The 26580-nt window shown below is 39.0% G+C and overlaps 1 protein-coding gene across 1 annotated transcript in view; it reads right to left on the bottom strand.

Moving 5' to 3' along the window:
• col5a2b (collagen, type V, alpha 2b) overlaps window positions 1-26580 on the bottom strand; it is a 29709-nt gene that overhangs the window by 2819 nt on the left and 310 nt on the right. The window contains exons 2-52 of the mRNA XM_053498256.1: window positions 19564-19785; window positions 17607-17623; window positions 17457-17489; window positions 17275-17307; window positions 17129-17182; window positions 16926-17018; window positions 14277-14354; window positions 14120-14164; window positions 13964-14017; window positions 13735-13788; window positions 13586-13639; window positions 13432-13485; window positions 13294-13347; window positions 13169-13213; window positions 13016-13069; window positions 12140-12184; window positions 11971-12024; window positions 11727-11825; window positions 11013-11057; window positions 10833-10931; window positions 10643-10696; window positions 10429-10536; window positions 9383-9436; window positions 9179-9277; window positions 9039-9092; window positions 8804-8902; window positions 8647-8700; window positions 8490-8543; window positions 8331-8384; window positions 7388-7441; window positions 7246-7290; window positions 7070-7168; window positions 6839-6946; window positions 6511-6564; window positions 6368-6421; window positions 6233-6286; window positions 6079-6132; window positions 5886-5993; window positions 5502-5555; window positions 5360-5413; window positions 4950-5111; window positions 4729-4836; window positions 4415-4522; window positions 4275-4328; window positions 4031-4138; window positions 3319-3372; window positions 3046-3153; window positions 2902-2955; window positions 2707-2814; window positions 2288-2603; window positions 939-1126 (exon numbers count right to left, since the gene is read on the bottom strand). Of these exons, the coding sequence (XP_053354231.1) occupies window positions 939-1126; window positions 2288-2603; window positions 2707-2814; window positions 2902-2955; window positions 3046-3153; window positions 3319-3372; window positions 4031-4138; window positions 4275-4328; window positions 4415-4522; window positions 4729-4836; window positions 4950-5111; window positions 5360-5413; window positions 5502-5555; window positions 5886-5993; window positions 6079-6132; window positions 6233-6286; window positions 6368-6421; window positions 6511-6564; window positions 6839-6946; window positions 7070-7168; window positions 7246-7290; window positions 7388-7441; window positions 8331-8384; window positions 8490-8543; window positions 8647-8700; window positions 8804-8902; window positions 9039-9092; window positions 9179-9277; window positions 9383-9436; window positions 10429-10536; window positions 10643-10696; window positions 10833-10931; window positions 11013-11057; window positions 11727-11825; window positions 11971-12024; window positions 12140-12184; window positions 13016-13069; window positions 13169-13213; window positions 13294-13347; window positions 13432-13485; window positions 13586-13639; window positions 13735-13788; window positions 13964-14017; window positions 14120-14164; window positions 14277-14354; window positions 16926-17018; window positions 17129-17182; window positions 17275-17307; window positions 17457-17489; window positions 17607-17623; window positions 19564-19785 (4022 nt within the window). The remainder of the gene's footprint in view (window positions 1-938; window positions 1127-2287; window positions 2604-2706; window positions 2815-2901; window positions 2956-3045; window positions 3154-3318; window positions 3373-4030; window positions 4139-4274; window positions 4329-4414; window positions 4523-4728; window positions 4837-4949; window positions 5112-5359; window positions 5414-5501; window positions 5556-5885; window positions 5994-6078; window positions 6133-6232; window positions 6287-6367; window positions 6422-6510; window positions 6565-6838; window positions 6947-7069; window positions 7169-7245; window positions 7291-7387; window positions 7442-8330; window positions 8385-8489; window positions 8544-8646; window positions 8701-8803; window positions 8903-9038; window positions 9093-9178; window positions 9278-9382; window positions 9437-10428; window positions 10537-10642; window positions 10697-10832; window positions 10932-11012; window positions 11058-11726; window positions 11826-11970; window positions 12025-12139; window positions 12185-13015; window positions 13070-13168; window positions 13214-13293; window positions 13348-13431; window positions 13486-13585; window positions 13640-13734; window positions 13789-13963; window positions 14018-14119; window positions 14165-14276; window positions 14355-16925; window positions 17019-17128; window positions 17183-17274; window positions 17308-17456; window positions 17490-17606; window positions 17624-19563; window positions 19786-26580) is intronic.

Genomic DNA, 26580 nt, shown 5'->3' with positions numbered 1-26580 from the left:
GAGTGGCTTTTTAAGAAGCATTTCAAAGTCATGGAGTGGCCTAGCCAGTCTCCAGAGCTCAACCCATAGAAACTCTTTGGAGGGAGGTAAAAGTCTGTGTTGTCCAGCGACAGCCCCAAAACATCACTGCTGTAGAGGAGATCTGCATGGAGGAACGGGAACGAAATACCAGCAACAGTGTGTGAAAACCTTGTGAAGACTTACAGAAAACGTTTGACCTCTGTCATTGCCAACAAAGGGTATATAAAATGTATAAGTATTAAGATGAAATTTTGTTGTTGACCAAATACTTATTTTCCACCATAATTTGCAAATAAATTCTTTAAAAATCCTACAATGTGATTTTCTGGATTTTTTTTTTTCTTATCTTGTCTCTCATAGTTGACGTATACCTATGATACCTATTACGGGCCTCTTTTAACTTTTTAAGTGGGAGAACTTGCACAATTGACTAAATATTATTTTGCCCCACTGTATAAATGAAGCACTGTGATTCATTCCAGCCTTTGCTCTTGATTTATAACAAATCAAACGTAATGCATCACAACATGACTTTTTTATCTAGACCACATTTCAAACAAATGAAAGAATATGTGGAATAAAATCCCTGGCTCACTTTTAAAACTGTAATGTTGTTAGTCTTTCAACTGCTCCTACTGACAGGACGGTATACAGAGGACCATTTGATCCACACAACTTATCACAGGTTTTATGCTGATACCCTTCCTGACGCAACTGGGCTTGGGAATGGCCCAGGGACTGGGGTTTGGGTATTAGTTGGGAATTAAACCCAGACCTGCCACTGAGTCACCAAGACTATGAAATGAGTAAATGACAAAATTATAAATAAAGTCAAGAATCAAGAACCACTATAGTGTGGTAAAGTACTTAAAATAGGTACACTATGCAGATTAGCCATGATTCCATATTCCACCGACCTTTGTTCCTCTGCTCATGGTGGCTCCAAACCACACAGGCTTCAGCGTGCTGGAGACAGAACTCCACCAGCTCTTGCGTGGGATGCTGGAGGGGTTTGCAGACACGCATGTCTCCCCCGTCTCCATGTTACAGTACACCTTGATTGCGTCCTTCAGACTTCCCTCGTTAGGGTCCACCCAGTACTCACCTACAACACGTTTTTTAACACGGCAGATTTAAATGTTGTTTTATAGCAACATCATATTTCCTCTTTTAGCAGACATTCCATTATTACCATAAACAAAAACAGTGTGTGTGGCAAACTTAATGGTTTTAGATAGCTACAGGAAATTACCTATCTTTTTGGAAGGTGTATATATCCTCTAATATTCTCAGTGTTAAGGTAAAGATCTATGAAAGCACTGCTGGGAGAAAAACACGCACACACGATGGTGTCTGATGGTGTCTCTAGTTTGTTCCAAGAAAAATTGAAGTATGTAAGTCCTGTTTCTTTTTCTAAATACATACATGACAACTTGGGAAACCTGATTAATTTCACACTGTCTACAGAAAATGTAAGAAACCATTAACAAAAATCTAAGAGTCATATTCTCTAAAAATCAGTTGTTGTTTTTATTTTTTAAAGTGAATAAACTAAAATAGAGGTATGTTTTTTCTTTATTTTTTATTTAAAAAATCTAAGTATAATGGTCCCTAACTGTATGCTAAACACTCTTTAACATTTGTATGCAAGCTCTACCAAGAGGTTAATACATGACAACTACCAAAAGTTACATGAAGCGGTTACTCAGCATACAAATTGAATCTGTTACGGATTGCGAAGCGTCTTTTCCCCAAGGAAATAATGTAAATGCAGATAATCCGTTCCAGCCACCTACAAATTTTACCACAATTATCAATTTCCAACACTATAATCATATTTCTACATATAAAAACAAACAAAACATTTAGAAAAGACGTGTAAATGAAGTAAAATATAAAATAAACAGACACTAAAAACCTCACTTAGCCTTAATTTATGATTACTTTTGGCACCAGCTGCTTTAAAAACCAAACTGAAAGTCTCTCCCTTTTCTTCATGCTACCATCCTCGCTAACATTCCAGGGACCCCTGGTGCTATGTCTTCACTAAATCTTGCACAAAATGTAAACCTGCTTCGCGTGGCTTTTCACTGAAGCAAACAAGTTAACAGCGGCTATGGCCAAAGGAATTCGTATGCCGAGGCTAATTTGTATGCCGAGGTACCACAGTAATATTTTTGTGAAAAGTCGGTCTACATGATCTTCAAAAGTTCTAGTGAACATCAGCTCAAAACATCTCATGACTACACGACTGTTTGCTGCTTACCGCTCTTCTTCATCGGGTAGCACTGCTTGATGTCCTGGCAGGTGCGTGCCGGGTGATGGCGACTCCCATCTGTGCTTTTCATGTTGTCCAGCTGACTACCCAGAGCCTTCAGTGAGGCGTGGATGCTGCTGTCCATGTGAACGACACGAGAGCTGTTAACAGGCATTGCCTCGTCCTTGTTGTATTCTGGAAGGGAAGGAGCTGGAGCATCAAAGCCACCGTCATAGTCTGTGTTTTTATCAAAGTCATCATCCACTGTGATGGGAGGTCCAGGAGGACCGGGAGGTCCTGGAGGGCCAGGTTCTCCTTTAGGGCCCTTAATTGAGCAGAGAAATCAAGAAAGAAATTAAGCTTAAGGCTAATAGTTTGTGTACGGTTTATTTCCTTAACTTGTATGTGTGGTTACACCAGCGTCTCACCTCTGGTCCGATATCTCCACCGCTGCCCCGAGATCCAGGAGATCCAATGGGTCCAGGAGCACCTGCTTCACCTTCTTTACCAGCAGGTCCTACAGGCCCAGGGGGTCCCTATGAGTGCAATTTATTTTTAAGCATTTTGCACATTTCATTTGTAAAAGCTTTTGTAGCAAAGGGACTGATAAGAAAACAACTCACTCTATGGCCACTTGGTCCGACAATCCCTCTCTCACCGGCGTCTCCAGTTGCTCCCTTTATTCAGGAAAATGATTGAAGTCTTACTATCATTACTGACCTTAATAAAACGATAATCTGTGTACTGTATGATGATCTAATACTCACTGCTGTTCCTGGGAGGCCCTGAAGTCCATTGAAGCCACGGTGACCTTTCTGACCCCTCTCACCAGCAAGCCCTTTCTCTCCTTTTTCTCCTTGTGGCCCTTGAGGTCCCTGTGATCAAGCAGAACATATTCTATGAAAATATTGACATGTCATCCTGGTGAAATGTTTTCCTCCCTAATCGAGTTCATTTTTTAATGTTTAATGTAAAAGTGCTGCAATATGAGCACAGAGCAACGTGTGGTATATCAGATAGTATTTAAACAGTAATGTGACCTGTTTTCCTCTGGCTCCTGGCTGGCCGCCTGGACCGGCTGGACCTCTAGCACCCTGAAATCAAGAGAAACATTGCTTCTTAATATTATATGATGTTAAAAACATTGCATTACATCGTACAAGTCTAGCCCGGACTTTTGATTGAACAGAATACACTAATGCACTTATGCCAGCGCTTCACTATTGCATGGATACCATCACGGCAGAAAGTTTTCTCAGTACTCCGGAGCCATAATCGGACTGCCTGCTTCTGAAACCCTGGCCTCCCAGGAACACCTTTGATGGCCCAAACATGTGGAAATGGCTTTGAGTGAGGTCAGGACTATACAGGGGACGGGGCAATAACTCCCAGCTGAGTTCCTGTAATGTGCAAGTGGTGTTGGTGAATGATTGTGTGTACAGTTCCCACGGAGTTGCCGACAAGTTATCTGCCAATTTTCACGGATCAAGCATTCCACTCACTGAATGTTCATAAAAACATCTGCATTGGGTCCCGAGGCACCTCGGCCGGGATGTACGGCCTTTTTCAAAACGTTTGCACCGCGGCTGAGAGTCTCATCACTGTACTGTGCATGAAGTCTTCCTTTTATGTCAATCACTTTCATTCACGAAAAATTTCATCACAAGTCCCGGTTGGACTTGAACACCCTTTTGAACACTTTTATATACAAAATTTTGGCATTACAAACATTTACCATATGAGATAACTCACCTTTTCACCTCTCAATCCAGGACCTCCAGGAGCTCCTACTGGTCCAGGTGTTCCTGGGGTTCCCTGGGGTCCAGTTAGACCCTCAGGACCAGCATCTCCCTTATCTCCCTAAAAAATAAATAAATAAATAAATAAATAAATATGCAATGGCACTTATCCTAGCACCTCAAATGTTAAATAGAGAATAAGAATCTGCCTCAAAAACCAGCCAAAATTTCTTAATATTTCAGGATATATTGCTCACTTTGATTCCACGAGTACCATCAGTTCCAGGACCTCCATCTGTTCCAGGAAGACCCTTAAAAAGCAAAGTAGTGTACAATATGAATAAATGAAAATATAATTTTATAGCACGTCCGTGTGTGACAAGCTAAAACACCAAACCTGTGGGCCAGCCTCTCCTCTATCTCCAAGAGGTCCTGGTAATCCAACAGGACCTACACCACCTTTAACTCCCTGAGGGCCTTTGGTGCCAGGTTTTCCAGGTGCACCCTGAATGAAAATAAAAACAAAATTTCAATGTAAGATCGAACGAAGAATATTCAATTAATATTAATCAGCCTATTTAGTATTAGTACAACGGTTCTTAACTAACCTGAAATCACAAATGCGCTACTTATTTTTGACACACTGTAGAAGATTAGCATGATTTTTAAGCTAATGGTTATTATCATTTCTAGATCAAACTTTAAACTTACAGCAGGTCCAGGAAGGCCCATCAGTCCACGTTCTCCTCTCATGCCAGGTAGACCCACCAGCCCTCTCTGACCCGACAATCCTGCAGGACCTGGAGGTCCATCAGGACCCTGAGGAAGTTAACAAAGATTAGTGCCTATTTTCCAGTATTGAACCGTAATCACCCAGGCAATAGCTGGTGGATCAAATTCAGCAAGTGTAAAATAGGCTGGGGCTAGCTTACCGGTGGTCCATCTTCTCCAGAATCGCCTTTATCTCCAGGGCTTCCAGCAGGTCCGGTGTTTCCACGCTCTCCTTGACGTCCTGGGCCTCCTGGTTCTCCATGAATTCCAGGTTCACCTTTTTTTCCTGGAGGTCCTTGTGGACCAGTCTCTCCAGTTGCACCCTGAGAAACAACGTGGAGGTGTACTTTAACAAATATACAGGTTTCTCCTATTTATTACTTCAATGAAAATACCTTACTCAAAACTATTTTGGCCTCTTTTTTTGAGCCCTTATCAACTCTCCTGACTGGGGATTTACATCAGTAGGTTATTATTTTCTTTCTTGACCCAAACTCTGGTACTAAAATATATGTATAGTAAAATAATGTTTTAAGGGGTAAAGTGATAAATCTTTTGTGTTGACACTTACAGCAGAGCCTGGTGTTCCTACACCTCCAGCAGGTCCGGGGAAACCGCTGGAACCCTAAGAACACAAGAAGAAATAGTGCGAATGAGTGTGACTGAACTCGAAACACCAAATTATTCTCAAAAACCTTTATGGTGGGACTTACAGCTGCTCCCTGACTCCCTCTGGCACCTTTTAGTCCAGTTACACCAGAAACTCCCTACAGAAAAATAAACACTAATGCATCATGGATATTTATTGTAGGCTTCAGAACAATGACGGTGACACTAATTCAGCTTAGGAGACTTTCCTTGCCAGGATTTTCCTTGTCCTCAAGTAGACTCAAATATAAACTGACTATTTAAAAGTGGTGACACTGGAGACTCCTTCCTCCCATGTTGAACATGCTAATTATTAGATGTGGATTATGTGGACAGTCCACTATACAATCAAACTGTCGCTATAGAAAGGATAACATACTAGAAAGAAGAAAATAACATGTACCATCTTTAAATGTATTAAAATTTAACCTTTAAACCTCATGTCTTACCTGAGGTCCGGGTTTTCCTGCCATTCCCTGAGGACCAGAAGCCCCTGCCTCACCCTTTGCACCTGGTTCTCCTGATTCTCCTTTCGCCCCAGGTTGACCATCAGGCCCCTAGAAAAAAAGAATGACTCAAGAAATTTATAATAATTTAACAGAAAAAGGGAATAATAGATTTACAATAAGATTGTATATTCACAGGAGGACCAGCAAATCCAGGTGGGCCAGGAGGACCAGGCTGACCAGGAGACCCCTGAAATACAAAACCAGGAAAACAAACTCATTGTACGATCAATGTTTGACCTTATATGAGTTAGGAGTTCTCTCTGATATGTAAATCATTTCACACTTACAGGCCCTGCTCTAGAACCCGGTGGTCCAGAAGGTCCTCTGGGTCCAGTCTCTCCCTGAAAACAATCCAATCAATAAGCAAAAACACAGACATGTGGATGGCAGATAATAAACAACATTGGTTGCATAAAGATTACCTTTTCTCCGGGTGCTCCAACTGGTCCAGTAGGTCCAGTGGGTCCAGGAAGGCCCTAAAGGTACCAGGCAAGTTGCCAATCCATCACAGTATCCATATACAATATTTGCAGAATGATTTGTTAGTCTTATCCCTGTTACTTACCCGAGGACCATCATTGCCAGCAGCTCCCTCAGCTCCAGTCTCACCAATCCCACCCTGAGATAATAAGATAACCACCATGATGCTTTCAAATGATTAATCAGCACATTTTCTTTTCGGTTTTGAATGTCAGACACTTTTAATATTCAAAATTTTACAAAAGAAGCGAACAATTTAATTACATCCATTTCCTCATCCGTTGCCTTTATTCATGCACCCTGACTCATGTCTCTGTTTTTTTTCTTTCTTCGTTTTCTGGGCTTACCATTGTCAGCTCTTGGTTCAGATTTTAATTTATTTTCAGTTCAAACTAACCCTGAGTCACACTTACACGTTCTCCTTTAGGTCCACCAATGCCTGGTGTCCCTCTCTCTCCCGGCATTCCCTGAAGTCCAGGTGGGCCCGGTTCTCCTCCTTTACCTGCAGGTCCTGAACTACCCTTAATAATGCAAAAAAAAAAAAAACATTGATATATCTTTATTCCTGCTTTGGGTCATAATTCACTTTATTTACATGTTAATTATCCTTATTCATTTCCTAAACTAATGACATTTTTGACTACCTTAGGTCCATCATGTCCTGGTGCTCCGGGACTGCCTTTAGCCCCAGGAAGGCCGTTAGGGCCAAGCGGTCCTCTCTCTCCTGGGCTTCCACGCTCACCCTGAGAGGCAAAATTGTGAGTTCTCAAACTATACAAGACAGCTTCTGACAACAAGCAGTAAATTAGCGTGGGCTTACTCTTGGTCCAGTCTGACCAGCAGCACCTTCTTCACCAGTGACTCCCTAAAAGAAAAAGAAAGATGGTTGAAATATACGATATACAGACAAAAATTTTCACATTTACTGAAATAGAAATTGTCAGAGACAATACTCCACTCACCTCATCACCTGGTTTTCCTGGCTCTCCAGGTGGGCCTGAGCTTCCAGGTAAACCCTTAGAAGTGAAAATGTTAAAATTTAATTAAACCAAATGTAAGTTCAACAAAAGTTCAATTAATCAAATTCATTTAAAAATGTTAAATAATTTACATTTAAAATTATTTCAGTAAATAAACATTTATTTACACACCTGATAAAACTAACCAAAGCTAAAAAAAAAAAATTCTCAACTATAAACAAAAATAACGATATATACATTTGTGGATTTCTGTTATTTATTTACAAGGAATTACATCAATTTGTTTATTTGCTCAGTTTTAAGATGCCGAGCTTGAAAACGGTTTGTTTACAATAAAATTCAATGCATAGCTATTTTTATATTATTTATAATATATAATATCCTCAATTTTGGAAACACCAATTAGCCTAACCTTCATATCTTTTGGACTGTGGGAGGAAACTGGAGTACCTGGAGAAAACCCGCCAAGAACATGCAAACTCCATACACACAGAGACGGGAATTAAACCAGGACCCTGGCGGTACAAGGTGACAGTGCTAACCACTACACCATCGTGCCGTCCAATGTATAACATCAAATCTTGAAATGGTAGTTGATCAAACCCCAAAAGAATTATTAGCTATGCAGCTAGCCATAAGTACAGTATTTAGCCATAAACATGCTAGCTAACATTAACAGTTTTTTAGAAATCCATAACAAGATTGCAACCTCAGAAACAAATTTAATGCCAATGAACTAACCAGCTAGCGGTAAATATTTGTCCTCAAATACTGTAGTAGCTAGCTAATGCTAAAGTTTTATTTTTAAAAAGCTACTAATATAAAATATGGCCAAACATATTTAGCCAGGAGTTGATCCTATGGAGATGGTTATATGGTAAGAAAACAATGATTACTCGCTACAAATCATTTATCTGCAACACACCTGGAAGCCTATGGGACCAGGAGGACCCTGCTCGCCTCTTTTCCCTGCTGTACCCTGAAAGCACAAGATTGCACATAATTGTACAGTAGTCTGCTCGCAAACAGTAAAAAGAAAACAAAATGGAACGGATATTTTATGACAAGTTGAAATGACACTAACAGGTGGTCCGGCAGGGCCTGCAGCTCCTTCCTCGCCATCTTTTCCATTGCGACCCTGTGAGACAAGAGCACAGTTTCCATTTCAACTAATTAATCTTAATTTTCTCAATTTCATACAGTTTCTAAAGGCTAATGCTGTGATTTAAAAAAAATCTCACTCGTTGTCCTGGTGCTCCTGGTGTTCCGGCTTCTCCTGCTTTTCCTGCATCGCCCTGGGTGGGATAAACAAAAAAAATTCATAACATATGTTAATTATAACACAATATCTTTTATCACTCATATGATAAAAAAAAAAAAAGTATAATAATAGATTACACTGAAGCCTTTCGGGCCTGGCAGACCCATAGATCCTGGTGGCCCTCTGCCGCCGTTTGATCCAGCAGGTCCAGGACCACCATCATCTCCTGGTGCTCCCTGTAGAGAACAGTCCAAAAAGTTCATACATAATACAAAGGACTTTCACAGGCATTTATTACCTCTAATATAACTGTGTAAAAACGAGTATATGTAAACATTTTGTTTGTTCGTTTAAAATTATATAATGAATCACCTGAGGTCCAATTTTTCCTTCTGGTCCATCAGGTCCAGCAATACCACTCAGACCCTTAAGAGAAGGCAATAAAAAACATTTAGTATTATGGTGAATCTATTTTACATACAGTAATTAATATCCCACAGGTTGTTCTTTACCCTTGCACCCGGAAGGCCTGGTTCTCCAGGACGGCCAGGATCACCAGCAGCACCTTTACCCGCGGAAGCGCCTGGTGGACCACGTTCACCTTGAGCACCCTGGTGATGTTGGAGTAACAATACATTAGCAATTAACGTACAAATGGGAATAGAAGTACTGTATGATGATGACAGTTTTAAACAAAAAAGTGAACTGGTGCCTGCCTTTTGTCCAGGTAGCCCATCAGCACCTGGAAAGCCACGGAGACCTGGAGCTCCCTAAAACCAGGAAAACACATTAATTCAATGTTAGAAACAAAATCTGTCCTTCTGTATGAGAAGAAATTCTACAAAACACCATCTGAACAAAAGTATTTGGTCGAACCAATTCTGTAGTTACAATCAGGACCCTTATCCCCAGTGAAGGGCAATCCAAGAAATACCAAGAAATCTTGGACTATGCTGTGCTTTCAACTTTGTCACAACAGTTTGAGGAAGACCTTCTCTATTCCAACATGATAAAGACACGGTTTGATAATTTCGGTGTGAAGGAACTTTACTGGCCCACACAGAGCCCTAAACTCTGACCTAGAATGGAGATTGCAGGTCTTCTCGTCCAAAATCAGTACCTGATCTCATAAATGCTCTACAGAATGAATGGGCACAAATTCCCAGAGAAACACTCCAAAATCTTGTGGAGCACCATCCAAGAAGAGTGGAAGCTGTTATAGCTGCAAATGATTGACCAAATCCATAATGACGTATATGTATTTGTCATTGCCGGTTTGGGCAAATACTTTTGTCCATATAGTATACTCCAGATTGTAATCAGTTGCCTACTGATTGCCAACTGAACTACTTTCATAAAGAGAGATACTGTAATTTGACAGACCAACCACAATATTGGTAAACCCACAGGATTACCTAATTTGGTCAAAATTGTTTATTTATAACCCTTTAATAGCATATGTGATAACATGAAAGAACTTCATAGATGTTCCAATTTGAAATTTAACTATAAAACCATCTATCACAGTTGATGGCAAGTTGCTGTGTTATAAGAATGGAGGTTTTAAGGATGTGCTGTAACCAGAATAATCCACTCTCAGGTGATAAATTCCACCCCTGTTTCTCTCCTCAAAGCTAAACACAAAAGCATTATTGATATCGATCAAACACAGATTACCGCGTTCACGATCCTGGAGCTTGTGGCCGGAAAGATGTACAAAAGATACAGAGTGTCTGAAACTATAGCAAATCATTTCTCTCACCATCTCTCCAGGAGGACCAGGTGGCCCCACAGAACCGGGATCTCCTCTGGGACCCCGTTTTCCATCCTCTCCCATCGGACCGATCTCTCCTTGAACTCCCAGTTGCCCCTGTCACACAGACAAGCTTTATCAAAAACACAGACCAAACTCATTTTAACTCCTAAACCAGCTGTTGTCATCGAACAAAACTATTAATCTGATGTTATTTACTTACTGCTTCTCCTTTAATTCCAGGTTCTCCTTTGAATCCAGGGATGCCAGCTTCTCCCTACAACCAAACCAAAATGAACAGCTGTAGTATCTAATGCCATAGGTCTTGTAAGTAAGTTTAAGAAGATCTAGTGGCCCAGTACTTTTAAGTAGGACTGTTAAACCATTTTGTTAAAGAAAAAGTTTATCATTACCACTTGACCTTTGGCCCCAGCAGGTCCTGTCTTTCCCTGTGGTCCAGGTGGTCCTGGCTGACCAATCAATCCAACCGGTCCTTGCACACCAGGTGCCCCCTATATAATAAAATCACTACATTAATTACTGGATCTAAAATTACATTTATAGAATTAAGTGTAAAAATGCCTGGGACTCACTGATGGTCCTTTAGATCCAGGAGCACCATCCATACCTGCTGGACCCTAGATATGAAGACATTTAGATCATAAGTAATCATGTAATGTAATCATAAGTACAAGGGTACTAAAACTATTATCTCCCCAGTTAATGCTGAGCAGGTGTGAATGTGTTAGTTTATTTGTCACTGTAGTGCGAACGAAAATGGATTCGAGACACAGATTCATCACTACGAGCCTGAGAGTTAACGGCAGAGTATGAACCAGAAATATCCGTAATCGCCAACCAAGAAAAGTTCAAAAGTCAACCATCGGCTGGAAAATTCATCAACACTTACAATGTTCTTGCATTCTCAAGGGTCAGTATTGGATTAAACCCAGAGGACTGATATTCAATGGCATTATGAACTTGCATGACGATGCAAGCATCCTCCCTATAGTACTGATCTCTGACTTTCACAGGTTTGGGACCCTTTAAAGCAGCCCTACTGTGTGAAGACGAACATTCACTTCTGATGAATTGTAGTATATTCGTGGATTACAGCTCAGCCTAAAACATTTTCTAACGAGGGAATACGAAAGCTTGTTGGCAGATGGACAAAGTGTATCAAAAAGCAAGGAGATTAGGATGAAAAATGATCTATTTGTCTTTTCGAGAAAAAAAAATTATAAAACCAATTTCACAGCCAGAGCGTGGAAATTTTCTTACTCAACCTCGTATAACCCATAGCACACCTGTTTGCCCTGAAGTCCAGGAAAGCCTAATCTTCCTGAGTCCCCTCTGGGTCCCTGAGCTCCACTGGTCCCTCGAGGGCCTGTGGGACCCGCTTCACCCTGCGGATAGACACAATACATTTTCAATAGTCATGGATAGAAATGGATATTTCAATATCTATTAACTCATTATGGTTTTTCAATCATTTACCAATAACCAATAACCAATGACACGACATTATAAATCAAACAGTCATGCGCAAACCTTCATGCCTGGACCTCCTGGAAACCCTGGAGCTCCTGGGATTCCTATGACACCCTGATAGAAATACGAAATGACCAACATGAAGTAATTTATACATTGCAGCTTTATGAGAATAGTTTGGGTTTACTAGGGTTGTAAGATATTAGAACAGATGAAGAAGTTGACGTACCAATGGACCTGGTTTTCCAGGATTTCCTGCCATTCCACGTTTTCCCTATAGAAAAAAAAACAAGGTTTATTTTTTTTATCACTGTTTAGTGTATTGTTTTACTTTTTTAGACATACAGTATATCTTTAACAAACCTTAAAGATGTAAATTTGAAAAATCCTAACAGAAGGATGGATTAATATACTTTCACTAGTAAATGCTAGCTAATGTTACTTAAGCCTGACAAAATTTACCTACGGTTTAAACTTGGTGCGCTTACCCTAATTCACTAAAAATAGTTAAAGCTATGTTTTTTTATGTGGGGTTTCCCTATATAATCCCCTGCTACACTAATGCACTTATCCCAGTGTTTCACTAGTGCTTGGATACACTAGTGCTTCAGTATGCCAGAGTCATGATTGGACTGCCTGCTTCTGCTGTCCGAAACGTTGGCCTCCCAGGAACTCCTTTAATGACCCAAACATGTTGAAATGGCTTGGAGTCGGTTTTCAAGGATCATGTGTTGCACTCACTGACTGTTCATAAGAACGACTGTAGCGGACTACAAGCCACCTCGGCCGGGATCGTCATTCACGGACATACAGTGTTCCTTACAACGACCGCACCATTCAAATGTCTTACTGCGGCTAGGAGTCTCATCACCGTACTGTAAAAATTAATAACTTTTACACCATCATTAACCAAAAACATCCTTGATCGACTTCGGACAACTAAGGACAATCAGCCAAACTACGCTCTGGTAAACACTGTTAGTGGCTGGTTTTAATCTTAATAATGCTGTGTAGCTGCACACTACATTATAAGGTTCTTGGAAACAGTATAAGCTCCAATGTTTTCTGCTGTATCAAGCTATATAAATGACAGAAATGATCTCACCGCAGGTCCGCTGGGCCCGATCCGACCTCTCTCTCCAGGCAATCCAGGTGGACCCTAAAAACAAAGTTAATTTGAATTCCATGATCCGGTGATATTTTTGAGTATTCAGTTGTTGTTTTATTATTTGCCCAAAATGATCATTACAGGACATACCTGTGGACCGACAAGCCCCATCGAACCTGGACTCCCCGAGGCACCCTGAAATCAAAATGGGTTTTTAATAATACAGCATCCAGTACCATGATGTAGGCTTGAGAGTTGTCAAGTATGTGTCTAACCTTTGAGCCAACAACACCGCGCTCCCCCTTTGCTCCCGCCTGACCTGCATATCCCTGAAACGATTTCAGAATTTAAACCGTTAGTATCAGAATAAGGATAAAATTGTTGTTTATAGAATAAATTATGTCCAAGCTTACCCTGTGACCTTTCATTCCTGGTTGACCTGGTAAACCTGGGAATCCTCGAACACCCTTAACGAACGACAACATCATTGGGTTAGGATCAGGTTGAAACACTGATATGTCCAGTATGTAATATACAGTACGGTATCAAATAAATAAGTGACTGTACAGATGATCCTGGGAATCCATCTTCTCCTTTCTTTCCTGGTTCTCCTGGTTCACCCTGAAACCAGAAGAAGAAATAGATAAGAATGGGTAATTTTATTACTTTACATCATTAATGAGAACAAGCTCTGTTTATCAGATTGATGTACTTACATCTTGTCCAGGTTTCCCAGGAGGACCATCAGGACCCCTTGGGCCGTGAGAACCCTGAACAAAAGAAATGAACAATGATCTTTACTATAACAAAACTAATTACTTATGGTAAAAGCATTACAAGGTTGACATTTAGTCTGGAGGCTTATATCATACATCTGCACCTTTACAAATACTTCTATTAATTAATCAATTTAAACTGTCCTGCAAGTGCATTACTATATCATACCATAGGTCCAGGATCACCTGCATCTCCAGGGGTGCCCTGTGCTCCCATAGGACCCTGTAGGACACAGAAAACAGCACCAAGATCATGTTAACATTGTCAAAAATAAACTGTACATATCATATTTTTCATGAGGCTGCTTATAAGTGTTGGACTTACAGGTGGACCTGATGGTCCTGGGTGTCCCCTTGGTCCTGCTTCGCCCTGATTTGGATTAATTGGTGTGTTATTGATAAATGGGCATAAAGAAGATGGAGTCTGGTGTATGTAAAATCTTTTAAATCTTATGATATTCAGTATTCAGACTGTTACTTACAGGTGACCCAGAGACAAGTCTTGACATTCCCATTTTCGCATCATGGAAGCCTGAAGCCATTTGAGATGCAAACTCACTCTGTAAAACACACCATCGCATAGAATACCATGAAAAGGTAGAAATTTGTTATGTAGAGAGGTTAACTTTTTAAACGCCGCCTTATAAACAACGAGTACGCAGAAAACCTTGACTTGAAAAAGCCATGCCTCATTTGGTGTTTATATAAAAAACTAAACTTGAGTTGATACATTTGTGCTTTCACACATTCCTCGAGCATCCACTCACGTCCTGTCTCCTCCACCGAGTAACGCTAAATACTTCAGCCTTTTCGCTCCTGATCTCATATGCATATAAATAGAGTCAGAATTCCACGATTTCAAATTGCGCAGTGCAGAACCAAGGGCAGAACTAATGAGAAAGCTGAAAAGTGAACCTTTTAGGACTATAATACACCCTTTAGAAGAATAACCGGAATTTGTCTGCACGGACTCTTTCACCATGAACTCTCATGTAGACATGAGAGTTAGAGATTTGACGGATACAGAAGGTATATCAAGGTAAAAATACAAACCCGGTGTTATACCCAAATTGTGTTTTATGTGTTTTTTTTATTTATTTATTTATTTATTTAGGACTGTTTCAGGCTTGAGTGATTTTGGGGGGATTTCTAAGCACAGTTATTTTTTCATCATATTTTTTCCCTCTCGTTTTCTCGAGTTTGGTCACCTGCTAATTCCCACACATTAACCAGTTCTTCTCTGTCATTAACACTTGCCAAACAGTACGGTGAAGACTTTAATGTGCTTCCACCGAGACACGTGAAGCCAGCCAACTACATCAATTTAAAACTTAAGTGGCACAGACCCGCAAGGTTCATATATATATATATGTATACTTATATATATATATATATAGTAATTTAATGATGTAATGATGTTTCCAGTTTTAAGTTAACGGAACTATGAGTTTTTGAGTTTGTTGTACTCATTGATATTGATCATTCTTTACTTGCATTATTGAGTAGCCTAACTCAGACTATTTAATAGCAGTTATCTTTTTTTCTCTCTTATCTTGTTGCAAATCAAATAAATTGTTGTTGGCCTTTCAGCTTCTCCCAGCAATGGGTCGCTATAGCAGACAATCCAGTCCACACACAAGCTTGGCACAGGTTTTACGCCAGATGCCCTTCCTGACACAACCCTCCCAATGTATCTGGGCTTGGGCCTTGGGGCACTTCATCCAGTTGTTGGGAATCGAACCCGGGCCTTTCACATGGCGGGAACCGGTGCCCTATTGCCCTGATGACGTCAGACACAAAATTACTAGTTTGAAAGATTTTTATGTTGGTGGAACTTTAAGGTGACTTAATTACTTACAGATAATTAAAATATCAATTTTGTTCAGCTAACTTGAAAAGTGTCATTTCCACAAACAAAAAGTTCTAAATACTCATCAAGGTCTATTAATTTGAACTAATTGTAATGATTTAAGTGAACAGTACTCAATATGTTCAATTACTTTGAGCATTAGGGTTTACAGTGTGGGAATGATGTCTCTTTTTTTTTGGTTGTAGAAACACCTGAAAACAACCATAAAAGTATGTGATCACGTGTAACTGTGATAAAGTATTTCTTTGTTAAAATGAAATCAAATTTAGTTCATCATATTCCCTAGGTTCTGCTGAAAAAAGGATATATCACTCTATAGTGCACAATCTTGAGACCCATATATGTGTATATAAATCCCTTAAAGCTAAAGAGGCACAGATACGTGCCGAGAACACAACATAGACAATCACTAACAGAATATGTGAATAACTCTCAAAATGGACTGGTTTTTTTTTGGCAACGGTGTGTTTTAACTGGCAACAACCCGAAAACAACAATACAAACACATGATCATGTGTATCTGTGCTGTTTCTTTGCCTACAGTACTGTATGTGACAGTGAGTCATGTTTGGGTAGTCGGTTAAAATAAAAGTTCAACATAGTGCCTGTTTAGTGCTGGAAAAAAGGATATGTTACACTACACTGCACAATAAAGCCCTATATATGTTTATTAAAAAAAATTATAAAAAAATAAAGCAAAATGAAAAAGCGGCTAAAACTGCTGCTCATGCTACATCACAGGGCAGCGTAACACATTTAAAGAAAAATTCTATCCACTTTCTTCCGCATACTGGAGCTTAGGGATGCTCTTATGATTGGCTGATGTTGCTGTGATTGGTAAGGAGAGAAGGAAAAGCATCCGCCTAACCCCGGCCGTCCATTTCCCTCCCTACTGTCCCGGGCCTATAGGGCCTGAATAGCCTCTCTAGGAGACTAACTCATGATCTTACAAGTAAAGTATGAAAGGAGGGAATCACTCAGGGGGTCTGTCACTAGTTTAAGTATGCACAGTCAAAAACCAAACAGAAAACAAACCGAAAGTAACTTCTGGAGCCGATCCTGGCCGAGCAAACACAGAACTGCTGTGCACTCATAAACAAAACCATTGCAAAACAGCCTAATGATGGTCCGAATTTTTATATTTACTCTCTAAATAAACCGCGTGTACAGAACACTTTCAGAATAAAACCTGTCTATTCAGATTTTTGTCCTGAACCAAATTTGAACATGAAAGCCACACACACAGAGTTCAAATGCTCACCCCTGGTAATGCAGTCTGTCCTTGAGGACCAGGCTTTCCGGGTATACCTGGCACGCCTGGTATCCCATCAAACCCAGGTGGACCTGCAACGCCCTGAAAAAGAGAAATGAGTCTAAACACTGTACAATAGAGCTTTACATGTTACAACTGACTGATGGACAGTATAAGCATAAATCAGAAAAAAGGATGTTTTTGAAACCTACTTTTCTTCCTTTAAAGCCACGATATCCGGGACGTCCTGCTGGCCCAGGGGCTCCCTGTAAAATACGAGCCGTAAATGTGTAAATGTAAAGCGATTAGATCAAACGTTTAGGTGGATTGTTTCTGCGATAAAAGTGGAAAATCCCACCATCGGTCCTGGTTGACCAGGCAGTCCCACAATCTGAAAAAAACAAAAACAAATAAATAAATGAATAAACAGGACACTTTGGGTATACAGCGATTAATAATAATAATAATAATAATAATAATAATAATAGGCCAAATCAACATGTATTCTCGATAAGTAATTTGATTACTTTTGACACTTACATGAGGAATATCTCCTGGTTCTCCTTTTTCACCCTTAAATTTCAAGAGAGTTATATTTCCATTACAGCACATTCTCTAAGCACAAAACTATTTAGATTTATTTTTGAAATGATTACATAATAAAATGTAGCCTTTCATGCACATGCTTACCTTGAATGCCATTACCTCTGAAACATAAAGAAAGAAAGGGAAAGGGTATTAGTTGTAGTTTAGTAAATAAGATATTTCATATTACATTTCATTAATATACAGTATTTTTACTATTATCTGTATGGGTAAATAATAAATGTGACATAGTTCATAGTGGTGTGAAAAGGGCCATGACACTGCTATAGTGATTATATTGATGAAGAAATGAGTTAGAGTGGTATAGTAAAAGATGAATATGTCTTAATAATATAGGGTTGCAATGACACAGAGACAAATTGCAATGCTGAAATAAAATGTTTTAATGATAAAGTATTAGGTTCTAATTATATATTAATAGGTCATAATTACAGTATATATTACTGATTACAATAGTATAGTTATGATGATGACAGGTTTTAATGGTGTATTAACTGATTATATTAAACATATGCATACCATAAAATTTTAAATAGGTTGTAATAATGTAATGACAGGTGATAATAGTAAAAAAAAATATTAAAAAAAATATAATCTGTGAATCGATTGCTATAACATGACAATTTTACTATGGGTTTTAAAATACTCTAGTATAATTATAAATATGATTGCAAGCAACAATCAGCGGGCCCAAGCACCCTGCGCCACCCGGGCACATCAGAATATCAGACATCATTTTTAAAAAGGGGGTTTTATGTTTGGACTTTCAAAAAGCCACAGATGCTGAAAAAAAAGCATCACACTATGATGTCACTCAGTGTGATGTCATTATAATGTTACACTTTAAGTCATTAACCATATTTTGGCATAAGATTAAGGCTGACACATTTGGGATATCAAAAATGCCTCCTCAATTTTGCGTCCTCAATGCATCATCGATGAGCCAAGCCCAGGTCCCAGACTGCTAATGGCAGCAGATTCCAATGTGGGGGAAAAATAATCCTTAAGAAGAACAAAAGGGCCCTTACACACTATGACGATATAGGGCCAATGTCATAGTACTTGGGCCCTAATTAGTTATGATGATGTCAGGTAATAATGGTGTAATAATGTCTTTCAGCTGCTCCCGGCAAGGTGTCGCCACAGCGGAATACCCAGTCCGCACTAAAACCTGGCACAGGTTTTACGCCAGATGCCCTTCCTGATGCAACCCTCCCATTTTTAGCCAGGCTTGGCACCGGCACCGCATCCAGTAGCTGGGGTTTGGGCACTGGCTGGGAATCGAACCCGGGCCTTCCTCATGGAAGGCGAAACACCTACCACTGAGCCACCAGTGCCCATGATAACTAGTTTTAATAGTATGATAATGGTTGTGATGATGTCGTCACAGGTGATAGGTTATGGTGTGTGTTCAGATGACACACTACAAAAACGCAGGCAATTCTTAAATCCTATAATTATATAGATTAACCAAGGACAATGTCCCTACTCTATATTTGGTGACTGTATATAGGTATGTACAGTATGTTTGTATGTTGGTGTGTTTGTATGTACTGTATATGCACACAATTAAAGTAAAGTAAAAAGTAGTTGTATAGCTATGTTCATGTAAAAAAATACATTTATTTAAATGTTATATAATGTGATTTAATGAGAATGAATTATTTAATGCGTTACAACACCCTTAGAGTAATCTTTGTGCTATACATTTAATCTCTGTTGTTTGACAATAGAATTACCTGATCCGATCAACAACCTGATCTGATTCATGCCTACGATCTAATCTCAATGACCAAGACCAAGACATAAACTTTGTGCTTCCTTTGTGCTTAATTAAATGAAACATTTTTTTTATTTTGAGTAAAGATTTGGACACTATTTTATGTCCTATTCATCAATCCTTGAGCGAATGCGCCATTAAACCAAAACCTGGAAACGATGTCTGATCCTGAAGCCTAGGGGAAAATATAGAGTATATCACGAGATGTGCATCATTATATCTTTATATCAAATTAAACACGGTGTTGTGAGTACCGCTCACCGATCCGTCCATGAGCACTGGCGAATCTATCACACACAGGGCAGCACTCTCCGTCCGGGACAGAGAAATGCTCGCACCCTTTGAGGGGCTCGCAGCGGATCTCCTCACACACGATGTTGCCGTTGTCACACACACAGAGCCGGCATGGCTCGGGTTTCCAAATGGTATTGGGCTCGTGAGTCACGTGTCCCTCCTTACAGCCGAATTGAGTCTGTGGTAAAGCTGAGGGGGGAGAGAAGAAGGGCAATGAGAAAAAAAAAAATTGCTGGCTCAAAGGGTTTCATAAACCTTTTACGTTTTGAGCAAGGTACTATATTTAAAGCCTGAAACATAACATGTAATTACATGTGAATAAGCTTTATGATTAAGATCAAGTCAGCTGTAAGTCTTTCCTTATGCTTTAACATCTTTCTCTTGGCACAAAATCGTAAAGAAAACTCCATTTGAACTGACGTTCAGCTATAACAGGTGATTATTTTAAATCATATAGGCCAAGATTTTAAACACAGCACTTTAAATAATTGTAAAATACTTACATTCGAAAAACAAAAAACAAAGTATACTTCGAATTTATTTTTGAATTTATCTTACACAATAAATCATTTTTTTAGCATTTTATTGAAGACGAAATACACCTTAGATTTAATAAACAAACATCCTGCCAAATAATAATCTCTGAATATAATCAGTATTAAACTGATTAACAACTTATATTAGAACTATGTTTAAAAATCTAAAGTACATTTATTTAAATTATTAAACCAAACTGTTTATTTATTTTTCAAATCTTTGTACAAAAGGCTAATTTCACTTCCTGTTCATAACTTAATCATTCTTAATTAAAAGTTACTTGATCAACAGTTTATTATAAATGACCTCTGAATGCAATGCCGTGCTCTCACCACGCGGGGGCAGCTCTGAGTCAAGGATTCTGACCTGTCTGGAACCACTGGCTATTTTTACAGCTTCACCTCTACTTAGTACTTAGTGGTTACATACAGGATTGCAGATTATGGTACAAAAATGTGCTCTATAATTAAGGATATGATAAAATATCTTTTTTCTGTTTCTTTTGGGTGACTTATATATGGGTTTTTTTTCAGTATGGTATTGCTTTAGAAGAAAGGCTGTTCTTCCTGTAGAGCTTACTGCGGGAGTGTCTGGATGCTAAGAATGAACACATTTACATTTCCTACATTTATATACACTTCCTATTAACGTATGTAAAAAAATATATATATATGTCTGAAAAAAGGGGCTTCCTTGAGTCTACCTGCCTCCAGGTCATTTGATCTTTAGATGAAACGATATGATCTTTAGATGAAATGACCAGGATTACTTCTGCACAGACAGGTCATGTGATCTTTAGATCCCTCATTAAAGCGGTGCTTGGACCATCTGCCCCACCCTGTGATTAAGTTCTGCAGCTGCTGGGGCAATCGTGCTGCGACTGTGAGCGAGGCGGAACGGAGAACCACATCAAGGTTTCGTCTTGATCAGAAGGGAAAAAACAGGAGACCAGAGGCGAACTGGTGTACAATCAGGACCGAACAGGCTTGTCTTCTTATAGTAAAGCTTTGTTAGAGAATAATAAATTAGATTCTCATAAATTGTATGTGGGCCTGTTTAACTTCATATCTAATAATCTACTGCATGTGTAGTATTGTGACCATAAATAAGAATTTTTATATTTTTTGTGCAAAATTCTTCCATAAATGGTGGTTAAGGGGGCAGATGTTAGGGAAGTCACTATTTCAAAATGTCAGTATGTCGCTGGACAAAGTTTCAGACTCATATCGCATGTAACAGACATTCAGTTCTGTATAGAATCTTTATTTTCTCCGGATATATTTAACATTAAAGTGACCGTGTATTGTAAAGAAGAGAGGGTTTCTGATTTTAAAAACTTATAATTAATCCTAGTTGTACATTGTGCTTTACTGTCAACCAACTATTAAATAAAATAAAATAAAATAAAATATCTCAAACAGGAAAAAAAGTATAAATTCGTCCACCCATGCTCTAAATCTGATATAAATTCCAATTGTTACAGACTTGGTGTCATACATTAAAACTGTTGGAGTACTCTATTAATAACATGACGGTTTTTTTTATAAATTATTTTAATTAATGTTTACTTCCTATTAGGATTATGTGGTAGAAACTAAAGCTAAAGCACCCAAAACAAGAGTAGAAAAGGACAGAGTATGTAAAGCTACCCTCTACCACTAAAGCAAATGCGATTTCAAAAAGAAGCATCTTTACTTTATAAAAATGTCTCGCCCCAATCAGACCGCACTACAGCACGGAAATATTACTAATGCATTAGTTTACAATCATCATTAAAGATGGGGGAAATCTTTTTGTGTATCGTATATGTGTAATTGGTTCCAAAATTCACTTTTTAATAAAATGTTTAAATTATATACACTCGTGGCGCATAATAGAAACGAATTATTTGCTTGTCACAAGTTTGAACAAGATTTCTAACAGTTAAGATTAAACAAAGGTTTAATTTCAAGGTATACAATTTTTGACATATCTGTTTAAACAAAGGGTGTTCAAGTCAAACAAGGACTTTTGATTGCGCAGAATAGCAAAACACATACGCGTTAAGAGAGTAAAAACCCATTTATTTCTCTATATAGTCCCCTGCTACACTAATGCACTTATCCCAGCGTTTCACTTGTGCTTGGACACCATCAAGGTAGCAAAGTTACATTTGAAATGCTGGCCTCCCAGGAACTCCTTTAAAGTGGAAATGGCTTGGAGCGACATCAGGACTGTACGGGGGATGTGGCAATAACTTCCAGCTGAGTTCCTGTAATGTACAAGTGGTGATAGTGAATGATTGTGTGTACCGTTCTCACAGACAGATGTGTCTCTTCTGCGAATTAATCACAAGTTATCTGTCGATTTTTAAGCGTCAGGCGTTCCACTCGCTGAATGATCACAGGAACAGCTGCACATCGACCAGGATCGTCATTCACATCAAGTCCTGGTTTGGTTTGAACACCCCATTGTACATCGTTTAAGGTTTTACAGTAAAATGATAATTTATTAAATTGCAAAACTTTTTTTTAGATTCCATACGTTTCCATTATTGCGAATCCCGATCCAGGCCTAGAAATTACATGTGATCTTCTTTATTCTTTAAATAAAATAATAAAGGCGTGAGTGATAACTGGTGTTATCTCAGGATAATCACTCTGATGCATGGAGGAATTTGAGAAAAAGATTTTTTTTTTAAAGTGCGTGTGTTCATGGATAGCATTCATCTCATAGCACTCTCACCACAAAATGTCACACACACACACACACAGAGTAGATGAGCGCCTCTGTGTCTCTTTTTAAACTATGTAATCTGGGTTTGTCTGTGATTTTATGGCTCATTGCCAGACAGATCTATCTCTCAGCCTGGCGCTCGGCGAGACGACAGATCAGAGAGAAAATAAGCTATGTTGGTCTCATCAGAGACTCAAGAGAGGATTTCACTTTCATCGTAAATGTGGTGCTTTTTCCCTGCAGCAGAAAATCATATTCAACCCTATTAACAGAGCGACGTTTACAATGGGAAGATTTTAGTTTGTGTTTTTTTATTTCAGCACTTGATGTGATGTTTAAGACTTCCAGCTGAACTTAACCAGGTTTACCGCTACCCATAAGATTGTCACACCAGTGCCAAAGACACAAACCCGGCACAGGCTAATGCCACCTTCCTACAACTTCCCAACACTACACTAAGCACCTGCTGTGCTAGCGCTCATCCTGAAGCATACTGTATATGAAACTGCATCTTTGCGATGCTTTAAAAATATAGTCAACTGCAACGTGCCAATTTAGTGGGAGAGCGCAGATGTTATTTTGGGGAAAACCACAAAGCCCTCTATTATACGTTCAGCTTAACTTCTGCCTGCTGGCAAGTTTTATTTCTGCCTGAAAGAAAAAGCCACACCCTCCCACATCTGCATGCAGCGTTTAACATAATGAGCCTCATGATTCTGCAGTATGCATGAGACACTTTCAAATTCAGACACAAAGTTTATTTTTATTCAGAACCAACTAATCACCTTGTTTTCTCTACACACAGTTTGTCAGCTAATTAAAGCACATGATTAACAGTTTCCTGCTTTCCATAAAATCTTTCGAGCGTGACGGTCACGAGAGGGTTTTTCTATATATGCTGGGGGAAAAAAAATCAGCAGGTCTGAAAGTGGTTTATTTACTCGGATAACACAGCAGTTCTTTAAAGATTGCGTCATACGTTTTTATCCATTTAGAGTTATGTGTAGAGTTAAAACACACCTTGGAAAAGCTTCTCTTGGAGTTAATGTAAAACTTGCTGTGCTGAAATCTTTCCCTTTTTGTCTGAACACTGACACTGGTGACTCCTTACAAAAGTTAATAAAAACACCACATGGTTAACCATATCAATGATTACATGCAATTGGGATCTATCTGCTGTACAAGTCCCTGGGTATGATGTTGTCTTGTATAGAAATGATACCAATAACAATGGTGGCATGGCAGCTTAGTGGCTAGGGCTTCCCAAGGTGGCAGGTTCGAATCCCGCCTCCGTTCTGTTCCAAATTCCCCATAGTGTCTGATTGTGAATGTATGTGTGATGTGTTGGCACCCCATACAGGGTGTACACGCTTTGTGCCCTAAGAATCCCTGATCCTACACAGGATAAGTGGTTTAGATGATGGATCAATGTATGGACAATAAAAGTAATATTTCAGCTTTGTAAGTTGATTATGCCATTACAATGAGCCATGTTTATCTCATTAACATATCTGTAATTAAATGAACCAATTTTACCAAATATGGCGGTTATATTGATGTCTTTCTAAGATGCATATTTGAAGCAAATTGCAAATATTATCATCTAAAATCAATATAATTGTTAGCTCATATTTAAGCAAACAAAAGAAACCAGCAGGTTTTCAACTCCAAACAGATCAATCATCTGTAATTAACGTGAGAGCAGGCCAAGTGTACTGTAGAATGTTAATACAGGTTAATAATACGCATGCCTTACTGTATATAATGATTCTCATTTGAATAAGGAAGCTAGTTAGAAAGCGAGTTAACACCACACCACACCACACATATGTTCCTTTAAGCTCGGATTCACACAGCAAACTATATGATAGGGTGTGTCCCGTGTCTCCACTCCGGGAGAGAGCGTTAACCAAAATTGGCAGCTTCTGAAAATCTGGCATCAGTAAAAACAGGCCTGTTAGAAACCTCTCATTCTCCAGCGCCTCAATCTCAAATAAGCATCGACTCAGAAGACACCAAAACCACCATCGTCTGGGTCCAATTCTGGAAGCGTTCAACAGTTACGGAAAAGTGTTTCTGCAAATAAACATTTGTCTTAGCAAAACGCCACGGCCTGGGATTGTCCATCATAAAACACTTCAAAATAGTTCATGGAAATAAACCAACTGCTGTAGTACTGTGCTGTAGTTTATTCTGTCTTGGTGAGGTCAGAGTTGTTCATGTTGGAACTGAAATAATGATGGGTTTAATAAGTATGAATAGGGCCTTCTTTAGGCGCAGAAGATGCTCCACTTGAGACGTAATCACAGATTCAGGAAGCTTCGTTGTGATTGCGCTCATCCACTTGCCCTTTACCTGGAGCACTATTTTTTCCCCAGACGGTCGCACATCTGCCGGTTTGGTAGTGTGTCTACATGTGGCAGGTAAACCCAACCAAAATATTAGCCTGGAAACCACAGAGTTACTCAGAACTGCGACGTTTTCTAAAAATCGCAGCCAAAACACAGAAAAATGTGCTGAAGTACCAAATAAGGGGGAAAAAAAACCTGTTTACAGCTAAGATTTTCTGAGCCACGTTTGTTCAAATTTCCTTCACATACTCGATGTTTGGATTCTCAAAAAACCTCAAGGGTGTGTATAAATACTCGTGCATCTAGGCACATTTCAAAAAGATGATGAAATGTGTAAACAACTATGAAATATTTGCTGTTTGTACAGGCTGTGCATAAAGAAATATGGAGATATAAACCTCATGTATATATGAGTTTCCATCCATCCATCTTGGAGTCAGGTGGAGGTCAGGTGATTACCATTGTATTTATTTCCATTTTGTTATGATAGTGATAGGATCTCCGGTCAACATTCACACACTATGCGCAGTTAGCCTAATCTGGATATTTTTGTATAGTAGGAGGAAACCCGAATCCCCAGAGGAAACCCAAAAAGCATGGGAAGAACATGCAAACTCCATGCACACAGACCCTGAGGCAGGACTCGAACCCAGACCCTGCAGGCGCAAGGCGACTGTAATAATCACTATAAGCAATATATACGTCTATGTATGATTTTAGTATTGGATATAGAATAAGGTATAGATCAATTGATCTACGCACCTCTGTAGTCCAACTAGGGATCGTGGAGGCCAATAGTGATCTTTGTATTTATTCTTTTTTTTTTTTTTCACGACCGTGGTAGGACCTCTGGTCAACATTCACACACACATTCACTTTTGGGAAAGTTCGTTATTCTAATCTTTATGACTTTGGACTGTGGAAGGAAACCGAAGTACCCTGGAGAGAAACCATCAAGCACGGGGAGAACATGCAAACTCTATGCACACAGACCCTGAAGCGGGAACCTGGACCCTGGAGATTCAAGGTGATGCTGTCAAGTCGCTGATTTGGTATTACATGTGTTTATTTACTTTTACAGAAATTCAAACAAATAAATGAATAACAGTACCATAGCTATTGTATAATAATAATAATAATCTTAATAATAATAATAATAATAATAATCTCCTGCTGTAAGGCTGTACAATCAGAACTAACGTCAGTTTTATTTATTATTGTCTATTTGTTGTCTTTAGTGTAAAAATTACTAAAGTTTTTTTTCTCCTTTTCTTCTCTGTTGATGCTGTAATTGTTTTTTTTTTTACTTTCCCTATTGGTGGGACAATAAAGGTTTATCTTATATAATGAATCATTCTTATTCATAAAACAGCGCATTTGT

This window comes from Clarias gariepinus, chromosome 6 (assembly GCF_024256425.1).
Source record: "Clarias gariepinus isolate MV-2021 ecotype Netherlands chromosome 6, CGAR_prim_01v2, whole genome shotgun sequence".
In the NCBI taxonomy this organism is placed as follows: Eukaryota; Metazoa; Chordata; class Actinopteri; order Siluriformes; family Clariidae; genus Clarias; species Clarias gariepinus.
The sequence above is the reverse complement of the archived record's forward strand: the minus strand, read 5'-3'. Positions and strand labels throughout refer to the sequence as shown.